The sequence below is a fragment of the Solea solea genome, chromosome 15, assembly GCF_958295425.1.
Source record: "Solea solea chromosome 15, fSolSol10.1, whole genome shotgun sequence".
In the NCBI taxonomy this organism is placed as follows: domain Eukaryota; kingdom Metazoa; phylum Chordata; class Actinopteri; order Pleuronectiformes; family Soleidae; genus Solea; species Solea solea.
In genome coordinates this window covers 18,101,101-18,120,519 of record NC_081148.1, presented here as the reverse complement: position 1 = coordinate 18,120,519, position 19,419 = coordinate 18,101,101, and the positions used below count along the sequence as shown (strand labels likewise).

The following is a 19,419-nucleotide window of genomic DNA, read 5'->3' as shown; positions in this document are numbered from 1 at the left end:
AATCGTCGGAAAAGGAAGCTCAGGAAAATCCACCACACGCTGCGTTGAGTGGACACATGTTAGAAAACTATTTCAAATGTGCAAATTATTTGCACGACAAAAACGTGTCTGGTGTGCAAAGGCCTTTATGCTCAGAAAATGTAAAATGTTAGCCAGTTAATTTGCCTCAGCAACACATTTATGTGTGTGCAAGGCTATTTACTATAAAATTTTTCTTTTAGATTGATTTAAAAATGATTCTGATTGTGAATAACACATCCTTTAATTGCCCAGAGGCATAGGAGGAAGCCAAATGCAGTTTTTGTGTGGTATGATTACGTTGATATGTTATTTTTATATTTTAATAATGCCATAATTTGTATTTGCCATAGATAAAAAAAACCAAATGGTTAAGCATACATATCTGCCTACCTGCTCCAACAACATAAATGAATGTTTCTGTCATATATAGGAATGTGGATTAATCATAATGAATCCACAGCTACACATGATTAATCACATTCAAATGTTTAGCTCTAATTATATATCTATATATATATATATATATAGATATATATATATATATATATATATATATATATATATATATATATATATATGGAGAGAGAGAGAGAGAGAGTTTTGTGGAAACATAATACAGTACTAAACAAAACATGTAATATTAATCCCACCCGGATAGACTAGATATTATTTATTCTGTCTTTAAATATTTATAATTTAGTTTGCTTGTTTTTAGAGAGCAGACTTTACACACACTTACTCAATCTAACCAAACAAGTGTGTCTCACTGATCACATGATACATCGCCAAAGATGATTTAGTTATAGCAAGATAGTGAAGAAGTCAAGAAGAACACCTGTCTGACAGAGACTGAAACCAACAAAGGATGTCAACATAATATATGCACGCGAGACACAGTGAACAGCTGCGTATTACAGACTGCGCTGGAACCTGTGCCCCAACGCTCACTTGTAATTTTGCCACGTTTTAGTTCTAGTTTTTTTTTTTTTTTTTACAGCATTTTTACTTTTACCGTTTTAAAATGCTGTTTTTAATAAATTTAGACAATATTCTGTTTGCTACTTTTTTCTTTTTTTGTCTGCGCTCAAATTGATGCGTAATATGTAAACCCTTTCATGTTGTTATTAAGCCTTTCTGGAGACATTTTTATTAAATTGAACAGTTTATCAATTCATTTTATTTATATTAAAAACGCTGCCCCATTTTAATCACAGTGACTTTTTTCCTGATGCCAGACCTGAGCCTGCATTTGTGGCGAAGCTAAACAAAGGGGGAAGTAGGGAGGAGTGACTGCTCTCACTCCCCTTCAACACTCTCTGGTCGTGTTTCTCTGTTTGACAGCGAACAACATGGTGGTGTTGAAAGGAATCCCGTCCGTGTTGTCACCTGAGCTGCTGTATGCTCTCGCTAAAATGGGCCACGGTGATGAGCTGGGTATGGCGTTTGTTTGTAGACGTATATGTGATCTTTCTTCTACACAGTGGAAGCCTGTGAATGTTTGTGCACTCACTGTATAAACGATTATAGGCTGATGCTAAGGCAACACCTGAGCAAAGAGTGACTCACTGAGCCACGATCCTCTCTCTTCTTTCTTTCTTTCAGTTCTTGCCGATGCAAATTTTCCAACATCCTCCATTTGTGCTTGTGGCCCACAAGAGATCAGAGCTGATGGTATGAACATGGTATATATCTGTACATATAAGTCCATGTCAGTGAGGCCGAATTCAAATACACTTTTAAAAGTTAAAGGGATAGTTCGTTGGATGGTGGATATACAGGATATACACTTTCTACTGTAGAATTCATAACAAATCGTGCCAAGAGTAAGTGTGTGTGTGCTTTCCTGACTACGCTTAAGTACAACTGTTCAACTGCTTGTTAATGCCAATATTTAATCAGCCAACCACACTGCAGCCCCTCTATGCATTTAGGCATGGAGCCAAGTTGACTTTAATGACTTTTGTGGTATGGTTGTTAGTTCCAGTAATTTAGGAACTGCTCATCTACTGTACTTTTTATGCACGACTATGTTTAGGGTTCACAGAGACAGCTTCAAAAAAGAGAAAATGTCCAGCGAGCTGCAGTTTGCAGTCTGGGCAAAAATGCCTTGTTGATGCCAGAGGTCTGAAGTGGAAGGCAACAGTAACTCAGTTAAAGACTCCTTACAATCGCCTCGAGGACCACATCAGGTGTCACTCCTCACCACACTGTTAGGAGTCATTTGTACCTTCAAATATGAGTTTTATGAATTAATATATTGACATAAGTAGGGGGCTGTCATTTAAAACATGGCTGCCAGCCAGGACACAAAAAGAAAAACAAGATTTTAGCCACTTGACCTCATAAAATCCATGTCTACTTAATTCTAAGTAGACATGGATGGAGGTCCCTCATCAAACTCATTCCCTGCTCACTGTGTCCCTCATAATAATAAGTATTTTGGCATTTTGTAGTTACACTTCCTATATGTTCCCAGATTAAAATTAAACCTAATATTTTGAGTTAACAGTTTTTTTTTTTACCGTAAACATTATTATTAAATGTATATTTATATTTTATATTTACACATAAAGGCAGTCTGCTCTAACTAGCCTCAGTGTATTTATCCTGAAATTCCAAACTATATACTGTATAAAAATAGAGGCCTTAAGTGCTTTTCGGTTGAGGGAACTTTATTTTAAGTGGATGTTCCAACTGTGTCTTATTTTAATGCAGGCTTGGATATACCACAACTTTTGGAAGCCATTTTGAAGCTGCTGCCCCTGGACACCTACGTCCCCTCTCCGGTACAAACCCCATAATAAGCTAAAAATCAACAAAGTGATTTCATCCTGCTAAATTGTCTTTCTTAAAAATACATCTTCACTAACATGTTTTAACAGGCTGCTGTTATGGACCTGGTAGACATGGACAAACAAAGACATTTATCTGTCCCTGTGTGGGACATCTACACTAATTACTTGTCTCAGGCTGGGTCTCAGGTAAAACAGCATGTCCATAAGAGTATTTAACAAAAGAAAAAAAACAAACTCAGAAGGTATTACAACATAAACTGTGTGAATTTGGACTCTTTATGCATTGATTTCTTGTTTTACCCAGGCTCCTCTTGAGATGGTGGAAAGGTTCACGTTCTATGAACGAGCCAAGAAAGCGTTTGCTGTCGTAGCCACAGGGTGTGTATTTCCTCTGCCTTCACTTAAATATTATAGCGGGGTTTGGGTTTTGTGTGAAAAAGGGAAAAAACCTGTTATCAGTCCCTAGATTTTTGGGCACAGTTCTTGTACTACTAGACTTGTCCCAATCGATTTATTAAATTGAATGTGTCCATCTTTGCGAGTCCTACTACTGTCCATAAACTTATATTCAATTCTTTAAGCTGAAAGTTTCTCGCTGTTTTCTTTCTCTCTGTACAAGCTTCTTTTAAGCCAGAGGGTGTGAACTGTGGCACATGCACATGTCTGACTTAAGATATTATAGTTGCAGCTTGTCTCCCTATCGCGTTATCTGGGCGTGTTAGTCCTGCTTAGATAAATTCAAATTTCTACAATTGCCTGTGTTTTAAAAGTCAGTCAAACTGACTGTGAAGGTGTGAAGGAAGTGTGATACTAACTGGTAATCAAGTTGAACTGGTAGGAAAGGTTTTCCAACATGTCTTTAAATGTGCAGCTGATTAATTGTAATCTTTTCTCTGCTCTGTCTCCATAGGGAAAAAGCTCTTTATGGTAATTTGATACTGAAGAAGGGGGTCATTCCTGCTCAGCTGCTGCCGTGATACACCAGCGTTCAAAGTAATAATGTCCTAACGCCTTAATCATCAACATGAGGTGTCATATCAAACTAATCATTCCAGAAGTTCAGAGTGTAAATACAAGTGTAAATACACTTATACCTAAAATATGGTGTGATTCACTTCTATTAAACCTGTAGTTTTTGTGAATAAAGTCTTTGTTGTACCTGAAATTCAATAAATGTAACACACATTTGATGTTGTGATTAAAGCATCACAATTGTGCTTTCCATGAAGACATAGTGTGCTAAGCTACTAGTTATTCTATAAAGAAATTAAGATTCAATACACATCAATATAGCAACCTTAATACCACAAATAATATTATGCCAGAATAATATTATGCCAGAATAAAATTAGCCGACTGGTCAGTTTCTGGCTATTATCAGTTAATTTAAAAATATTCTATATTCTATAAGATGTCAGAATAAAGTCTGTAGGAAAACTGCTGAAATTCTGTGCTGAGGAAAACTATTCTCAAGATGTTTTATGTCAATTGTCTCACTTTTAAATCAGCACGATGGCTACCTGTTATCTGGGACACTAACTGATAATCAAGTGGAAGTGGTAGTTTAAGTTTTCCAATATGCCTTTCAAAGTGCAGCTCATAAACTTTAACATCTCCTCTGCAGGGAAAAAGCTCTTCTTGGTAATTTGATCCTGAAGAAGCGATTCATTCTCTCAGAGGATTAATGACCCAGTGACTGTTTCAGGCACAACTTTAATGTCTCAAATGATAATAAAAAGCAGATTTTCTTTTTTGTTCTGCTCTCAACATAAGAAGTCAAATCAATATCAATCATCCCCAAAACAATTTCCAGTTTACTTGAGACTGATATGATTTCATATTGTTTATGTGCTGTACATAAATAATATGGCACACAGTCATGCATGCGCTTAACATCTTGGAATTAGTAGTAGTTGAAGTACCTATACCACAAAGTGAATGATCTTTGGCTGATTTGACATAAGAGTTGATCTCTGTGTCTGTTGGAGGCATCAGTGGTGGTAGATTTCATCCAGATCTTCCTCTGGTTCACTGTACTTCCTCTGAAAAGGCAAATCAGCAGCAGCTTCAGCAACATATTGGTAAGAAATGGGCTGCGGTGGATCTCTGTGGTACAGGTAGTCCATGTCCTCCTCTGGCAGAAGGTGAACTCTGACCTCATTTTTATCCTGGACCTCACGTAGCAGCAGCTCCATCTGCACAGGTGCGGGCTGGTTGTCATGATGATACAGTCCATCCTCATCCTGCTCTGGTTCAGAGTATCCCACAGGCACTTCACCCTGCTCCTCCACTGCTCTGTTGTAGACATCATCCCAGTCCTGCTCAGGTTCACTTGGGGCCATTTTACCAAAATCAGGGTGGTCGATGTCATCCTTGTCCTCCTCTGGTCGCTCATTGTACTTCATAATATTATCTTCCTGCACAGGCTCTTCCTGGATGTCAACAACAGGGACAAAATTCTGGGCTTTGAGAAGATCAGCCATCGAAGGATGGTACAGTTCATCCAAGTCTGCTTCGGCCTTCTCGTGCCGTCCATCCATCTTGCTCCAAATCATCATTTTAGGGTCAATGTCATAGTCAGTCTCATCCATGTCCTCCGGGGGTTCCACCTCAACTCCCCGAGGGATCCCTCCTCTGTCCTCCGACCTGAAACAAATACCATGAAAAATCAGTCTACTTTTTCTGCGACAAAGAGCGGTTTAACCACAAAGGCAATCTCTACTTACATCACGGTATCCTGTAATCCTGCATCTGAAGACTGAGAATGAAGACAAATGTTACATAACTGCTAGTGACCATACAAACACATTCTCCATTTTAAACTCATTAGGAATAGTTAAGTGATGTGACATGAAACATAAGAGTTGTGGTCAACGAGGGTTAATCTGTACATACCCAGGGTTTTGCTGTGACACCAAATATCAAGGAAACACAGGCGAGAAGACAGATCCTGGGAATTAATGTTCAGATTTCAAAGCCAAAACTGAGCACTGTCTAGTCAAAGAGACAAACAATACACCAAACATGCAATAGAGGTGAATGTGTTATGATTTTCTTACCTGAGCATGGTGTCTCTTTTTGCTCGCAGTTCAATGTTTTATGTCCTAATACAAAGAAACGCAGCGCGCCTGAAGCAGAGGACCAAAGTTCCACCTATAAACCAGATACACATTCCTGACCTTTGTATCCTCCGAGCACAGCAACACCTGCTGTAATTATGTTTTCCTTATCTCATTGGTGATGTGGTCACCACATTCTAAACTCTTTTCTTATTTGTGTCTGTCAATAGTACATTCAGAAAAGGGGCAGGCAAACAATGCATTTGTTGCATTCTCAGAAGAATCTTCGGTGTCCAGACACTGTGGAATCTACCAACGTGCTCTCAGATTCATGATTAGTTTAAATTAGAGCTCACTGAGGGGCCGCCCACACGGAGACAGCGTTTTAGGGGACCTGAAATGGCCGGCCTTGCGTTTCCATGTAGACAGCAAACGGGCTACTTTAGGAAAACAATGACGTCACATTCCCAGCTCTCTCTTGCACTGTCATTCATTGTCTTGTGTTAAGAGCTTTTAACAACTACTGTCAATGAAAAGTAACGACGAAAGTAAGACGCTACATATCACTAGAACATGTCCTGTCTTTAGAGATTTCACACATGGGGGTGAAAAAAATTGAACATTAAAGAGAAGAGAAACAAAAAACAGATCAGTGTTTGTTCCACACACAGTCAGCTGCATTTAATTATTAATGAAATTAGTTTTGTCTCTTATGCAACCGAGAAACCAAGATACACAGAGGCCGTAAACTAAGATGATTAATCCAACAAAAACATATATCATAAAGTTTATAATGGTGTCTCACAGCACCACACACATACACACACACAACAGTAGAAGAGAACAAGAGCAGACAGACACATCACACACCTCCTGTCCTGTACGAGGGACGGCTCCACTCTGTCTACTTGCTTATCTGCCCTCTGTATCAAATCCATATGTACAATTCCAATGCTGCCCCAGTCCAGGTCACGGGGTGAATGCCAGGCATCTTAAGGCTCTGTGAAATATTGACAAGCAAAAAAAAACTGTTTGGTTTAGTTAGTCCTGTTGTATTCAGTTAACACATCAATGGGATATTTTGGAATCATTCGAGAATCATTGGAATCATCAATCAAAACCATTCTGGAGTTTATATCCTAAATAAGAAGGCACCACGTGACTGAAAGCAGCCCAGATTTATACTAAAAACTCCTCTAAGTTTTGAGTGGCATTCTCAATTCCTTGGATATCTTTTTATACTTTTCCTTTTTCTCGTGCAGATCCTTTGATAGTTATTTTGCTTTCCCCAAGGCTTGGAATCCAGCAATGTCAGTGCAGTACTGGATTAAACATGCAGAGGTCTGTCAGGAGCCCAGAAACTCACTGACGTTTCATACACACACGCTGATTACAAGCAAACAGATCACAGGTGAGGATATTTACATTTAGTAGCCATTTAAACCCGTGTGTCAGGCCCAAACCACCAGGGTATGTCAACTTTTGATCAGGACAGTTTCTGTTGTCATTATGATTTTAAAAAAGAGCAAACAATTGTTTGATGATAAATGGCTTCACCCCAACCACAAACCATAACCTGTCACTTGTAGAACATAACTGAACCAGGCCCAACAGGACATTATATAGAACCTTTTCAGACATAGAAGTGATGGTATACTGATCTAACTTTATAAAGCAAATCTTTAAAATAAGATAAGCTGCCAGGTTAATAATGGTGACAAACTGGCTGGCGAGTCACTAGAGAAAAGCCCAGTCTTTCAGACACCACAATCCCATCCTACAGCTCCAAGCCTTGAAAGTGAGGTTTGATGGATGAAGTTTGCTTCTACCAGTTCACTCACTGCGTCTTGCTCACGTCAAGAAAATCAGCTCTCGTGTGAAGCCCAAAGGCCCAGGCGGTTACCAGCACAGACTGACCACATGTCCATGTTGTGGCACAGCAACTGAGTCTCTTGTGATGTGGACTTGACTCCACTACAGTGATGAGGTGTCAAAGCAGTGGGAAAAGTGAAGGGAATAAGAAATAATGTACCCTTGTAAACATTACTGTGACACATAAATCATATTGATACTAAGTGGTAGATGTGTTTTTAAAAACATGTATTTTTACTGCTCCTCACAAATTGAAAAAAAACCATCTGCAGTGTTATTTTAATGTATCTCATTAGGATGATGTATGGGCTATTCATGTTGTATCTGGTGGTGAAGACGTTTATGTAGTGTAATTATGCCATTATCCTCGAAGCAAAACAAGCATAAAACATAATGTTAAACGATGAGTTTCTCTTCTGTCAAACAGGCTCCAGGTAATGTGAGGATAATTGAATCTTTTTATGTGGTGCAATGCACCGGTTGTGCTCCAGAAGTCATCAGAAGATTGGTTTGATCTGGCAAAGGCAAAAATATTCTCTTCTTCCCGTCACGCTGCATACTTCTGTCGGTTACACTGTGCTGTAGGTGCTTGTGCTGGTGAGTGTCAACGTGCACGTATCACGAGAATGATGAGCTCTTTATAAAAATGGCAATAAAGAGCACAACGAAAGGGAGTTGTCAGCAAGTGATGATTGAATGAACACACTCACACACCTTATTGCACAAACTGTGGACAGGGAGCCAAGAATAAATTGCCTGTCTGTAATTATTTAAATGTAGCAGTAAGTCATGATTTATGACAGAAAACGTGATCCAAATTTTTGCAGCTTGCAGCAATTTATGGGGGGAAACCACCAAAATGAATATTTGACTAAAGTCCCATTTTCAAAATGAACAATCTTGGATTAATTGTGCTTAATATAATTGTGCTTAACAGTTGTTGCGTGTAGGTGTATATGCATGTGTGTGTGTGTGTGTGTGTGTGTATATGCATAAATGCATGCGTGCACAGTTTGCAGGAGCACAACACGAAATCAGATACAGTTGATAAATGCCAATGCCACTGATGACAGATCTGTTGTCCTGGCTCTGTCCCAAAACCAATAACAGCTTATAACTGCTTAGGGTGAGAAGAATGCAGCCTTCATGTCCCTGCCTGACTGAAAGTGGCACCTTCATTAAGATTTCACTACGGGTAAGAAAACAAATAGAAGACGCAATATTCAACAGGCGACAATCAGTCGGAGACATCAGACTCCACGGTAAACCTCAACAAATACTATATCGCTGTTTGATCATGAGTGTTATATCGCCTATTTGTAGGAAAACAGACAAGTTACTCTTTCGCACTAAAACAGTCATCAGCACTAAAGCCTTATCATCACCATTGTTACTATCAGTAAATCCCCATTAGGGTCGTCCGGGAGCACAGGGCTGCTCTTGAGGCTAACCGGCCCCCCGTCTCTACACAGTCTTCCATCACATATCCCACGCTAACAACATTTAGGAAAGCCGTGGTTTTCTAAATAACTGAAATTAACGCAATGATCTACAATTAACTTAATTGAGGCTTCACCAACGCTCATTACACACACATTAGAACATCTCATGGTGGAGTGCAGCCGCACAAATTACAGGGCTGAGGGAAGGACCTCCATGAAAGAGCGGAGGTGAAACATAAAATGTTGTGACGACGGTCTGGTCGACGGGGAGCTGTCACACTTAGGAAGAGGCTGCCGAGAGAATTAAGGAAGCCTTCTGCAAATGCAGCCGTTCACATGCTAAATGTTTCATTAAATGCCTCCTCCAGTAACAGGTGGGGTTAGTTGGAGCTGGGAGCGTTAAATGAGGACAGCGATGAGCCAGTCAGTCTGGTGCCTGGAGCCACATGACTATCCGGCTCCACAGGTAATATCTGAAAGAGTTTTCCTGCAATAATAGCGTTGATGACAGCTGAGGCAGATGAGGGGAGACAGAGCAGGAGACAGACAGAAAGTGCAACTTTCCCCTTTTCTCCTTGTTATGTAAGTGATGACAGAAGACTGGAAAGCTCTTTGTCTGTTCCAGAGGAATACTGTCTATCCTTTTGTCGAGGGCAGCTATTATGAAGTGCTAATCTGAGTATCTTGTGTGAAAATTGGCCAGCTGTTAGAGCTGACACAGAGCTATCACAACACTCTGACGGCATATAACCATGCAGATATACACTCGACATGCACTTTTTTTTTTTTTTTTTTTTTTTTGGTACACCTGTTCAACAGCTTGTTTAAGAAGCCAAATGTAAGATCATCCATTCATTAATCATTTTTTAATGCCAATGAATATGCTGATCATAATGTGACTTAAAAAATTAGACCTTCCACAACCTGCTCCGTTGTCAAAAGTGGATAGATGTGCCCTGGGACAGGCTAACAGAGCATCCCCATAGATCCAGAGAGATAATGGAAGTGAATCACCGCTATGAAACACGCTCACAGCAAGCAGAATAAGATGGAACGATGGGATCCAGCTGTTTCCAAACTTGTAAAAAGCACACTGGGGGCATTACAAGGATCAGATATATTCAGTGTGTCTAGTTTTGCATCAATCTCCTGGCATTTAAAGTGCACAGTGAAATCTACAGAACATTATGCACACTCCCGTTTGCGTGAGAGTAAGCAACGGAGGCTGATTTCTTCTGCCCATCGTTACCAAAGCATTGAGAAGTGAGTTGTAGTCGTAGTGTGTAGCAGCTGCCAACACAACACAGACTCCATCAGAAGTCCTACAGTAGCATAAAAATCCAAACAGGTAAAGTGACCAATGCCAAGTGAAGACTTGCATGTTGCTTTAAGCTGAGTACAAGAGCCATATGATTTTTATTTTACTCACGATTCACAGTTGCACCGGTCAGCACAAGTTGGGGACAGTGGGCATTGGCTAGTTAGCACAGAAATCTGTTAGTGTGTGAGGGTAATAGACCCAACCCAACCTCAGTCGAGTAGGTGGGACAGTAAAATAGCGTCAGAAGAAGAAGGCGACAGGAAGTAGTGGGAAATATCAAAACTGTCGCTCTTGCAGACACGGCCAAGTTTGATACATTAAGTTGTCGCAGTCGTTAAATGTGTGATCCCCGGTCTTTCAGTCGTCGTAAAAAAATCAGCTAAAAACATCCCGTACTTCAAGTCTTTGAAAAATCTGTAACGACCGTGAAAGTTGCATAATGTGTCTCCAGTGTAAGTAGTTGCCTCTGTCACTGTTTTGGCCAGAGCCCTGAATGCCCTCTTGTGGGTGTCCACAGTGAGGCTGCAGTTCAGTTACTGACACGTGTGTCATTAGGAGGAACAACCACTTAGCTCCTCGAAAGCAAACATCTAATCATCCAATCACATGACAGAAACTCAGGTTCAAGACACTTTCAAACTCGACCTGCTGAATGAACGTGGCATGGTCGTTGGTGTCAGATGTGCTGGTATGAGCTCTTCAAAAACTGCTGACCTACTGGGATTTTCGCACACATTTATAGGGTTTACAGTCAACGGTCCAAAAAAGTGCCAGCTCTGTGGGCAGAAAAGTATGACTAGACTGGTTTAAAATGATAGAAAAGCAACAGTAATCCAAATAATCACTCGTTACAACCTAGATTTGCAGAAGACCATCTCTGAACACACAAGCAGACCGTGTGCCACTCCTAAAACCTTGAGGAATCCTATGTACCTAATAAAGTGGCCACTAAGTATATTACAGACACGTATAGCTCAGCTGGGCACTCACTCTTTCACTGACTCTCTCGAACACAACCCCCCCCTGCCAACGCGCACACACCTCCCTCAATCACAGACCTCATAACCTCAGTAAACATGTGGGAGTTGTTAGAAAAGCTTAATGGCTATTTACTGTGTTTTGTTCGCCTCTCATTAAATACATTTTCCGCTTGAGGAGAAGTAATGTTTTGGAAAATTCTGTTTAATGAGACACACAACATGCCAGCACTATGCACATGTGGTTATTTGGTTCATTAATTAGTGGCCTGCCCTCTACAGGACAAACCAGGAAGACGCAGAAACTTGAGCGCTGCCATGATCTCAGTGGTTTTACAGATTCAGCTCATATCAGCTGAAATCTTGAAAATATGACTTGTCAGCATACTGACAATTAGATTAGGTAATCAACACATCATGGATCATGTCTTTGACTCGTATGATCGGGGGGGAAACAGAAATCTCTTCAGAAACACAAAATTGTTACCAGTTTTTAATATTTCTGTGGCAGGAAAAAATGGTAACACCACTGATGATTCACCAGTTGGTTGCTTATAATGACCCAGAAATTAAATAATTTGCACTGAATTGGGCAAAAAAGCCCCCCCGTCAGCCTTGAACAAGCTACAGCAGAAACTCAAGCTGTTTACCTCGATTGCCCTGAATACTTCCAGATATTATGGAGAGAGTGTGTCTGGGAAACTGCTTCTGCATCCAGCAAACTATTAATATCAATTCTGTACCTAATCTTTGATACCGTCTGTGTTGTAGCTTGGTGTATTATTACTGTTATTGTACCGTTTTAAACGCTGCTCAGCTCTGCATTCACTGAGCTCAACACTTGTTGGTCTGTTTGTGATCCGTTTTATTTGTTGTGTGCCATCTGTTAATGTGCAGATATTATTGTCCTTGTGTTGTTCCGACTTGCCAAGGAAATGCAGATGTAAATTAGCTTGAAGCTAATCTGATACAGTGCATAAAAATGATTTAAAAAGTTTAAACATATGAATTGTTGCCGTCCTGATCAGGTGACTTTTAATTTATTTATTTTTTTTAATAGTTACGTAATCCATTGTAAACATATGTAACATAAATGTGGATCACAGCTGCTATACTTTTGGAGATAACAGGCCTGTTCGATGTATGACCAAGAAATCTTCTTTTCAGCTTTGTTGCCATCTGAGAGTAAACTGGTGATTGATGCCAGAAAAGAAAAAGGGCCTTGAGGGTGGAATACTTCAAACAAGACACAGAGAGAAACAATCTCAGACCCCTAACCTCCTCTGCCTCCCCCTCTCCCCCCTCCTGCTGCAGCCACTGAATGCCTCCTCACTGGGGTTCACTTTGGCCCTGGCTGCCAGCTGGAGTAGCCCTAACCTTCGACCTCCGACCCCCAGCACCACAGAATTCATCACAGATCGGTCAGCTCAATGCCCTCAGCGGGGAGCGCATCCTGTGAGACACAGTGGTGACAACAGCGAGGACTGAATACAGGTGTTACCAGTCAGGACAGGTGTTACAGATGTTTTTTTACACCGTCATCACAGCTGATTCTTTCTTGTGACACTCGCAACACACTTGCATAAATTACAGAAACCTTCGCAGATTTTTTTGTCATGCTCTGAACCGAGTTTGCGTGTCATAGTCCCATCTGTCCTGATGCTCCCGGGTTAAAGAGAGAATCCTGCTGTTTCTTGATGGAAAGCTTTCTGCTACAGAGAGATCCAGTTACAGGACTGCCGCACTTTCATCCTTATTAAAGAAACATGTGCCCGCTCTGTGCAGTTATGTCAGCAGATGAAACTTTTTTCTATGCACTTTCTCTCCCATTTCTTCCCCCCCTCAGTACAGATTGGGAAATTACACAGACATACGTCGCAAAAGAAACTCATCTTTTGAAGTTCATACTCTCATTTATCATAGGAAATAAAAAGCACAGCCTGTAAGAAAGATTAATTTAGGACCGTCACTGAATGTGATTTATCCCCCCCACACACACACACACATCTTTGTGCTCATCAATAGTTTCTTTGTTACATAGTCAAAGGATCATTACAGACTCCCTGGTGACAAACCAATCGGATCCACTAAAGCGATTACTTAATTTGTGGTCCTCGTCATTTATCCAAAACTAATTGGTGCATGACTTCTACAGCTACTCCCACAAACACGCACAGCAACACAGACGGAACAACAATATATGCTTAAAAAACAAAGTTACTTTTTCACACATGATGTCAAGACACCAACAATAAAAACATTCTATATTAGTTTTGCTCTCAACAAGTGATCAGCCTCTTTCCCTCTCAGTTTTAACTGCTATCAGGAGAGTGTTGTTGAATCCCACACACCACATGAAACACCTGAAAGAAATCCTGTGTACCAAGTGCAATTCAATTGTTGAATAGTTAAATTATGAAACGATTAAAATGAACTAAAGTTGATCCAAAGATAATTTTCCACATTATGGACAATGAGGTAACCTAACTGCCTCCATGCATCAAGCAGTGTGCACTTGTTCCTGTTTATACTGAGCCTTTTTTTTGTTTTTTTATTATTTCAGTGCATCATCATGACAAACTAACAAGCTTAAAGGAATCCCGATACATAATGCACCGTTCATCACCCATAGATACTATAAGGACCTCCATTCATGCCAGATTCATGCGTAGATTCATGCTCACTCCACATCGTTCAGTGCCACAAGAACTATCCTCGGCAGAGTCACAGGATGTGAGTCAGCCCTTCAAATCAACTCCAAACAGCAGACTTTCATTTGAGGAGGATGACTGTTGCTGAGATCTTTGTAGTTATTAACCACCGTGCAGCCACTCTGCTGTGTGACCTCGCCTCTCAAACCCTGCTTTGTTCCCACGCTGTGCCCTGTGGAACGTCTGTCTCCAACCTTTTCACACCATAATTACATACCTGCAGAACGCAAGACAACAGAAGAGTAAAAAAGAGGTAACCATGAGTGATATATGATAACCCACTGCCATGTGTTGTGTCTATTTTATGTAAAAGAGATGAGTTACTCTACTAGTGTTTTGCCAAAGTAAACTAAATAGTGGTTCAGTGCCTCTGAAACCCACTGTATTTACTTAAGCATCCATGTAACATACAGAATATCCTTCTAGTGATGGAATTACTGTAGTGTGTAGTCAAACTGTTAGTGGACATGGAAATAGTAAGAGTAGATGCCATATAAGGCGATACGTTCTTTTTACATATGCATTTCTCAATATGAGAAGATTGGAAAAGGATTAACCAGTAAATCATTATAATAAAAAAAAGAAGTTTATATTAGTTGTGCATATTACTGATGTACTGTAAAATTAAAAATCATGCTTTGTAAGTGCAACTGAGTGTGATGAAGTGTGATGATATGGAGAAAGTCAGAGATCAATGGCTCTAACAAGGTGGTGAGAGGTGCACGGAGCAGAGTTCATAGTTACAGACATGATGTCTGTACTTGTTCACAGACGCACTCCAGGAACATTTTTACTGTCAGATATTGCATTTCATGTGAACCAAAGTTACAACAGTTAGTTCTGTAGCAGAACACAAACTCTGCTCGGGGTTTGGCTACACGCTGCAGGATACATGCAGGTACCTGATAACTGCATTTTAACAAGTACTCACACATGTAAGTAATGACAGTTAAAGGCTGTTCAAGGAGAGGTATAAGTTCAAAAGTCACTGCCCCCTTTGCAAATTAAACCAACACCATAATGATGCAGAGTGAGTCTGACTTCCAAACAAGCCAATGAAGGTTACTGTTACATTATGGGTTTATATAGACCTATGAACTTATCCCCGAGGAAAGACGTTTGCCAGAATTGGATTTTACTAAAGTCGGAAAATAACTCCCAGCTGGCCTGACTGCAGGAAATGCTTTGTTCCTCTCAAAAACCTCAGAGCAAACAGTACACGGAGCATGGTGCATTCAAGAGCATGTCTTTTCTCAAAATGATGTTAAACCCTCTGTTGTGGATTTCTCTACTTTAAATGCAGCCCGGAGGCAAAGAGAGCCATGAGAGCGACTATCCACCACTTGACCTTTGAAAAGTGGTCGACTTACTTCAGAGGGGAAAAAAACAATTCCAGGCTTAAGAAGGTGTGAGGGACACCAGATCAGCGAGCATTGATTCCATAATTACGGTAACAACCGCTGTAAGGTCAGCCACACAGTGGGTTTCAGCGGGTATTTAAAAAGGCCTAATAGACATTTGAGCAGGCTTTGGGCTCATGCTTGTGAAAGCAGTTTAGTGAAGAGGTACACAGCCTGGGGCCAGCAATAACAGAGTGGAACTGATTAGGGGAGGAGAGGAAGGGAAGGATAGAGGAAGAAAAGAGTAAAGTGAGACAAAGACTGATAGCATCTTCTTAGCCAACATAATTATATCAGACAGCCAAAGGCTCCATAATCTGTCAGATGATTGTGTGCTCAGGATCTCATGTGAAATGTTAACAATAACAAAACACTTATATAATATTTCTGTATTTTAGAAGAGAGGTTGGAAAATGCAAAAAAAAAAAAAAAAACAATTCCTGTTCTCCAGTGGTGTGCACATACATTTGGAAGGACAGGGGCCGGCCCAGAGGAATAAATTCCATTTGGGCCTCTACACATTGTTTATTAAATTCAAGTTGTGTTTTGTATTGCCGTGTCTTTGAAGATATGCAAGGAAGCCTTGGTAAATTATGGATTATTGATATCCGAAATGAACTGCTGATTTACGGTCTAATGTCACTGATAATAAAATGAACTCTATTGTAGGTTGATGTAAATGTTTGGGACTCAAGGACACTTTTTTGTCCATTCCAGGGCTCAGATGTTCGTCAGTGAGTTTGCTGGAGACGCGGTCAGAAACAAATGCTGCCGACAAGGTGAAGGCTATTTAGTTGTGTTTTTTCATTTCACCTAAGGTTTTTGTTGATAACGTTTTTTTCCAGGACATAATTAAAGTTTCAGGAATCCAGTGGAGAAAGAAAATGCTAATAAAGTCTTGGTGAATTTTATTTAAATGATTTCTGTCCAAATAGTTCTAAACAAAGTCATAATATTTTTATAATATTACATGTAATGTCATTTATACAAGCAGCAGTTTGAATTGCCGTAAGAATTTTGACAATCAATTTGAGTGCTTTAGTAATGCACAGAAGTTCCTCTGATTTCTCAGCTTCTTAAATGTGTATATTCTTGGTTTATTTGCTCCATTTAACAAAGAAATTATTAAAACTGAATAACAATTTTCAGGTTTAGGAAACAATCGAAACAAAAAAATGTTTTAACAATTATGGACCAAACAACTACTAGATCAGGAAAATTAACAGATGATGAAAATCGTCCATTGCATCTACCTATATCTGAAGCTTTTTATCATGAGAAATCTTCGAAAGGATCAATATCTAAGCTATAATCAGCTTAAGATGGATGGGCAACTTGTAAGAGCCACTTTGCCCATGGCGTCCACTTTTGATTTGGGCAGGCCAGTCAATTTTCTTGCTCTCTTGCTTAATGTTTCTAACTCATTGATCTGCATGGAATCTCATGTCAACTTCATAGAGAGACAGTGGACAGTGCCAACAATATTATGACCCACAAATGTACCAACTAGGCCTAGTCTATGTACACCAAGCAAAATAGTAGGTGGTGTCGTAACAAACGATGGCACATCGGCAACATTTACCTACATATCAACTTAACTTCTTTCTTGCAAAAAACTCAAGCACTATTATTTAGGGTGTGTTTTTTTCAAATTCACACCCGTGGGAACCCTGTCTTTATGTTTGACAGTGGAGGGGAAAAAAATGGCATAAATTACAAACAAAACTAAATGTACTACTTGGTGAAAACAAGTCTCATCTTGTCCAGTGGCATCATTTTATGTATTGGCCATATCTGATGGTAGTGGCTGGAGGTAGAAAAGTTGTGAGATGGGGCACACACCAGCAGATTACTATGCATGATACCCACTATTCACATTATAGCATTCTCTGCTTTAGAGTCCATTTAATTATGTTCTTTAAAACCTTGCACAAATCCAGATAGGGGAATAATCCTTAACTTTGCAGTTCCATTTTAGCAGTTAAGTGTATTTGTTTGTCATTGTTTTGCTCAAATACTAGCAGTTAAACTACTCGTCAGAGTCAACACAACTTCTATCTTTCATCTAAATACACAATAATACAAAGTTCAAGGTTACATTTTTCTACCATTACCTGAGGTAGTAACACAATGTTGATCTTACAAAGGGTCTTGAGACAACTAGGAGCTCTGGTCAATATAAAAGTCAAATGTTGACATCTATGATTATACAGGACCTGTGGGTTTGAGTTTTTTGGTTAAGATCAAACTGATACTCTGCAGTGTTAAGGGTGCCGAGTCTACAGTAACATGTTAATGCAATTTTTTTAAAAGAATTCCACATTTTTAAGTTCAAGGAACTAACTTGCCAAAATAACATTCATCACAGAACCATGGGAAAAAAAATTACAAGTCAACCATCAAGTTAAGAAAAATATTTTTTTTTACTCTATAAATCACAGGTTGAAAGAGGCAGTGTCTGTATTTTTAGTGTTGTGCTGTATCATGTGCATTTACAGTGTTTTGTGATGTGTGGTTGTGGGTCAGTGGGCGCAGATGGTTCCGAGTTGGATGAGTATCTGGATTTAGGTGGAAAACTCAATTTAAAAAAAAATAAAAAATTTAAATCTCAGAGCTGGATCTGTGACCATGTCCTGTTGGGCAGAGTGATTCAGTGAGAGCCATTGAAGCATGTATACAGTTTGGTAGAACTCTGGTCTTTAAGGTCTAACATCTAAAAAAAAAAGTTAGCACACTTTGGTATAAACTAAATATGGGTTAAACAAAAGTGAGTACCATCTGAAAGAACGTACCGGAAGACATCCCGTGGCCAAGAGGCGTCATCGTCGAAGGGTCAGTTCACCGTGGGGCAAGGTCCTCACTGCAGCCATCCAGGACGGGACTTCTCCAGGTTGTGGTGTCCAACATGGAGTACTCTGATTCAGGAATCTGCTGCAGCCCTCATCACCTCTTTAAAACATGATAGAATTTGGTAAGTCACAAGAAAAAACATACACAAATGGAAAAAAAAAATCCTCAGGTAGCTTACCTGGTCAAGTGCGACAGGTCAAGGCCCACAGATGGATTACTGCCTCAATCTCTACTGGCTACTAAAGATGTGGCACTAGACTATTGACAAAGCAGACACCTGAAAATGCTTGACCACAATTTGACAAAATGCTTCTTCATTGTCCACAAGTGATTTGCATGAACACATGTATATTCTAATTGTTTATTTGAGAAGATAAATACATACCATGACAGGCTGAGTCACAAAACCAGATGGAACCTTGTCCGATTTTGGAAACTGCAGTGTCATGGTATGCTACTCAGTCAGGATCCGTGGCCAGATTTCCTCACACACAGAGGAGGTGAAGGATAAAAAGCCTTACCATCTTAGGAGGGGAAGGACAAAAAGCCTTACCATCTTACGAGTTGACTCAATTTACCTTATTCTCTGTAGTGTGAAGGAGAACTAGAGAACTAACATTACATCTTGACTGATTTACAATTTGAGCAATAAAGTTGCTCAAATATTGATTCCGTTGGGTCATGCAAAGAGCTTGCGGTCCTTTGCAAGGTTCCCCAAAAGTTAAGGTCAGGTTACTGACCCTCAGAATGTCAAATTCAATTACTATGTCTTGTAAACTGATGAACCATTTGGGTAAATTAGATCAAGCAAGGTGTCTGCATCGTCAGTAGTCTAGTGCCACATCTTAACAAATTAAAAGCACTGAATTGTGAAACCTTTACCTCTTGCAGATGTTGCGACAACAGCAGTGTGCGTTGCAAGGCTGCTGGAACAATCATTTAATGCATAACACGACAAAGAAGAAAGAGAA

General features: G+C 39.9%; 2 protein-coding genes across 2 annotated transcripts; one reads left to right on the top strand and one right to left on the bottom strand.

The window, feature by feature from the left end:
• Positions 1-1,326: 1,326 nt before the first annotated feature.
• Positions 1,327-3,883, top strand: fuom (fucose mutarotase). Its single transcript, XM_058651927.1, has 6 exons — positions 1,327-1,455; positions 1,624-1,692; positions 2,737-2,807; positions 2,904-3,002; positions 3,121-3,194; positions 3,727-3,883. The coding sequence occupies exons 1-6, from the start codon at positions 1,371-1,373 to the stop codon at positions 3,791-3,793; spliced, it is 465 nt and encodes a 154-aa protein (XP_058507910.1). The 5' UTR covers positions 1,327-1,370; the 3' UTR covers positions 3,794-3,883.
• A 630-nt stretch (positions 3,884-4,513) lies between these two features.
• si:ch211-217g15.3 (uncharacterized protein LOC368914 homolog) lies at positions 4,514-19,066 on the bottom strand. Its single transcript, XM_058650752.1, has 7 exons — positions 18,627-19,066; positions 18,391-18,547; positions 6,746-6,875; positions 5,876-5,969; positions 5,712-5,766; positions 5,543-5,574; positions 4,514-5,462 (listed from the first exon to the last, which is right to left on the bottom strand). The coding sequence occupies exons 4-7, from the start codon at positions 5,881-5,883 to the stop codon at positions 4,808-4,810; spliced, it is 750 nt and encodes a 249-aa protein (XP_058506735.1). The 5' UTR covers positions 5,884-5,969; positions 6,746-6,875; positions 18,391-18,547; positions 18,627-19,066; the 3' UTR covers positions 4,514-4,807.
• Positions 19,067-19,419: the final 353 nt, after the last annotated feature.